We start from the raw sequence: 4390 nt of genomic DNA, 5'->3' as shown, positions 1-4390 counted from the left end.
GAACTGAATGGTGCCTGAGTGGGGTATAGCTCACGTGGTTAAGAGTTCGTAGTCTAGCAGCGCTCGGCTGTGTCTGGTGTCTCTAGTAAGAAGTGGTGAGCAGTCGCCAGGTGAGCGGTGTTCTCCTCGCGGAACAGCAGCCACTGCAGTGTTCCCTGCACGGGGTGGGACACAGGAGCAGCGGTGAACCCACTCTCTGTGCGGGGCGGGCCACAGCAGAGGTGGCGGTGGGAGCCGCTCCACGTGGCAGCCGTGGTCCCAGCGGCCGCTCCATGTGGCCGTGCACCCTGTCTGCCCTGGCGGTGTGGAGCGGGTCGGTAGACGCAAACTGCCACACTCCTGGGGTTCGGCACCAAATGATGGGGTTCGAGTCGCGGAGGACGCGTCTGCAGACACCACGTGTAAGAGGTTTAATTAAGAGGGGATAGGAGGGTAGCGGCGCAGGAAGAGAGAGGAGAGAGAGAGAGAAATGGAAGAATTGTCTCATATATACGGGTTGTGACGTAGTAGGTCCAGGTAAAGGTGGGAGTTGAACCCAATGGATTCTGGGAATATGGTGGCCGTTGTCCTGGCAACAGGTCTGTGGACCCGCCCATGTATCTGCCGCAGGTTCTGGATGCTAACAACTATAATAAAGAAAGGCGGAGTTTTAGGGTTTTTACATCAGGTGTGTAGGAGTTGGGGAGTACATGCATGCCACAGCACTTATGTGGGAGTCAGAACTACAATGGCGTTTGTTCTCTCCATTCCAGGGATTGAACTCACACCATCAGGCTTGGCAGCAAGAGCCTTTACCCACTTCTGTGTAGGGCTTATATTAAATGCTGATAGGGTGACCGATGAGTGTGTGGGACAGAGCCTCCGTTAGCCCAGGTGACATTCCTCACTATTTCTTGAGAGATAACCCCTAACTTCCTGTTTTGATAAATAAATAAATATAGCTAAGCCCCGGTGCCATAGATCATTCTATGTAGCAGAACACATTATGTCCCCTTGCATAGATGCCATGAATCCTCTTTCCTGACGTTAATATAACAAGCAGTAAGGAATGTGCTGTTGCTCCCTATAACCAATGTAACCAAACTGTACATATCTGATAAAAACTGCACAGCCATTTCACTGTCAGATTGGCCACACCTAGAGCAGAGCTTACATACTGCAGTTGGAATCAGCTGTGGGTTTCCTTTGAACAATAATACTATCTTATCAAAACACTCAGGGTAAAAATTTCTAATGTAGGGGCTAGAGAGATGGCTTAGCAGTTAAAAGCACTGGCTCTTCTTCCAGAGACCCAGAGTTCAATTCCCAGCAACCACATGGTGGCTCACAACCATCTGTAATGAGATCTGATGCCCTTTTCTGGTGTGTAGGTGATTTATATAGATAGAGAACTCATATACGTTAAATAAATAAATAAATAATCTAATGTAATTTTCTGTTTAAGATGTGAGATGTTAGGTATTTGTATTAAGTCTGGCCTAGTTTTTGATCTGTTGGCATTGGGTTTTTGTTCATGGTAGAGTTGGCAAAGCACAGGGAGTAGAAAGCTGTCTGCCAAGCATCACATGCAGAACACTACCTGCAGTGCACCACCTACTGAGCACTACCTGCAGTGCAACACCTGCAGAGCAACACCTGCAGTGCATCACCTGCAGAGCATCAGCTAGGCTGCTTTTGACAGTGGCACATTTATCTCTGGACCTCTTCAAACAGATTTCTTCATCTTACTGTTTTCATTATTCAGTCTTCTCTCATAGTGCAAGTGTTGATTCCTTTGCTGTGAATTGCTTGAGGTTCTTGTAGTGTGGTGTGGCTTTTTGAAAAAGAATTCTTGCTTTAATTGTTGACATGCTTTAAAGATGATGTTAAGAATTTTCTGAACTATTTATTCTAAAACTCATTATGCATCACTATATTTTTAATGGTTATACAATATTAATTTCCTTTTTTTTTTACATCTAGTTAAAAAATCTAAGTTTAGAAGAACTACAGATGCGGCTTAAAGCACTGGACCCCATGATGGAACGAGAAATAGAAGAACTGCATCAAAGATACAGTGCAAAAAGACAACCTATCCTGGATGCAATGGATGCGAAGAAGAGGAGGCAACAGAACTTCTGACCAGAGACCAAGCAACCATAAGAATTAAAGGAATTGTAATACTTTTTAATCCCTAAAATGTATATTCTACAATTTTTTAAAACTCAAAAATGATGGTACACACCTAGATAAATTTCCCAAAAGCAAACTTTAGAGTGGTCTCCACTCTGATGTCGTTTTGAAAGGATAAGGACAATACATGTACGCACTTCTCTCTCTGCCAGCTGTTACACCTACAACAAAACCAGCCTAAAATTAAAGCTGTATGTGGAGACTTTGGAAGTCCAAAGCTGTGCTTAGTCAGTCACACAGCACTGGAGAGCTTTGAGTTACAGTGTTCTTTATTCCTGCGCAGCAACCTATTTATTGACCCCTAGGTAGACTTATTTATTTATGCAGTTTCACTTTTTTGGTTTTTTTTAAGACAAGATCAGGATAGTTTTGGTGAATGTCCGGACACATTGCAGATTATAACACATAACCAAACTGTACATTAAGCAGGGAGCTCTGGGTGTATTCCTTCATCTCCAGTAGGCACAAAGTTGTGACTGCCATAATGTTCAAATGGACCAGACATTTTATACTGAAGACTTAATACCATTTCTACCTTTTGAAGTATTAATTTTTGATTTTGATATTGGTAAAAATAAAACTATATATACATAGGTCAAAAAGAGTACAGTGTAAAACCAAAGAAATCAGTGAATTCTTGCACAAAAAAAGTGTAGGAAATATTTTTAAAGACATGAACCCTAAGAAAACAATGTACTTGTTAATGTTTCTTTTATTGGTCTGCAATAACCTCATCAAGTTTATTCTTTGGGAATATGCTTCTGTCACAGGACTTTTTGTTGATTTCATTTATTTCCTAGGAATTGGTAAGAATCATGTATTTGACAATAAAACAGTAAAAAATATTTATACTAAACTGTATTCTTAAGGCATAAAAAGGCATTAAAGCATTAGAAAAAGACTCATTTCTAAGGAGCATTCACATTTGTGTATTTGACCTGGGACCAGTCATTTCCTGCACTACACATGGCCTTTTTGACAATGTGTGTTCTTTTATGTGTTAATTACTATGTGTGCATCACAAAGACAAATAAATTCCACTGTCCATCCAGAACTTGCAGTGTTGTTTGTTGTTGTTGTTGTTGATAAGCTCATGGCCTGGATTTTGCCCTGAACAAGAAAGGCCTGCTTGGCAGGGCAAGTTGTCATTAGTGGTGCCACTGAGACTTCAGGTTCTTCTGTTCATGCCCTGGGCCACCAAGGGATACACTGGTCCTTGCCACAGTGGAGGAGCCCTGATAAGTGTCAAACAGCAGTAGCTGTACTGGGCACAAGAGGTGTTCCAGAGTCAGGAGAGCATGACTTCCTTTGAGCTAATCCGCAGAAAGCAGATTAGCTACGGAAAGTGTCTACCATTTTACAGCACTGTGCCTATGGTCATGCCTTGAAGTGCCATAGGTTTAGTTCTGTTGGATCCTATGAGAAGCATATTGTATAATTACATATAAATTATAAGACTGAAAACAAGATGACTCGACACACTGATGACTTACTTTGTACATGCCAATGTGTATTCTCTGTTAGACATTTCCTGGAATCCCACTCACCGTTGTCAGAGTCTACTTATGAACTGTGAAATGTACTCCTCAACTCACACACTATCCAGATGTTCTTTCTTAATAGTCTAACATCTGGTGGAACCCAAGCAAAAACACCTACTGGAATGGATAAAAACTTAACAAAGGTAAGTTCTGCTCACCTGACCCAATGAGGTTCTTAGCCACTTGTACTTCCTGTGGTGCCTGGGGCAGGACAGGGCTCTCTTTAGTAATGTCATGTTCTAATTACTTATGAATACTTTATACCCTGTTATAAAAACATCTACACATTTACACATACACATATATTTAGGGGAATTAGGAACAATGAGTATCATTTTACCCTAGAGCTGTGTTAAATGAGTTGAAACATTTTAACATAATCTGTCTTCCCCCTCCCTAATCCTATCCTTGCAACCCCACCAAAAAAAAAAAAAAAAGTGTTGAAGAAGAATGATCATGAAAGAAACCTTTAAGTCTTTAAGTTGAACCTAATGAAGCATGACACCCAGGAAAAGAAATTTTCTAGCTATTTCTGAGTTTAAGAAGAAATTTTTTATTTAACCCTCCCTACTTAGAACTTTCCAAAAATAAGAAAGCATGCTGTCCGCACACCCACTCTTTATCAGCTTCCATGCTATGAGGGTAATGGAGTAATAGCCTTAGTTCATGGAAAGCCA

General features: G+C 41.3%; 1 protein-coding gene across 1 annotated transcript in view; it reads left to right on the top strand.

Moving 5' to 3' along the window:
- Stk3 (serine/threonine kinase 3) overlaps nt 1-3226 on the top strand; it is a 249173-nt gene extending 245947 nt beyond the window's left edge. The window contains exon 11 of the mRNA XM_031359209.1: nt 1963-3226. Within this exon, the coding sequence (XP_031215069.1) occupies nt 1963-2121 (159 nt within the window). The 3' untranslated portion in view covers nt 2122-3226. The remainder of the gene's footprint in view (nt 1-1962) is intronic.
- The last annotated feature ends 1164 nt before the right edge of the window (nt 3227-4390 follow it).

Source organism: Mastomys coucha, unplaced genomic scaffold, assembly GCF_008632895.1.
Source record: "Mastomys coucha isolate ucsf_1 unplaced genomic scaffold, UCSF_Mcou_1 pScaffold7, whole genome shotgun sequence".
NCBI lineage: Eukaryota > Metazoa > Chordata > Mammalia > Rodentia > Muridae > Mastomys > Mastomys coucha.
Note: the sequence above shows the minus strand (reverse complement) of the source record. Positions and strands in the feature narration are given on the sequence as shown.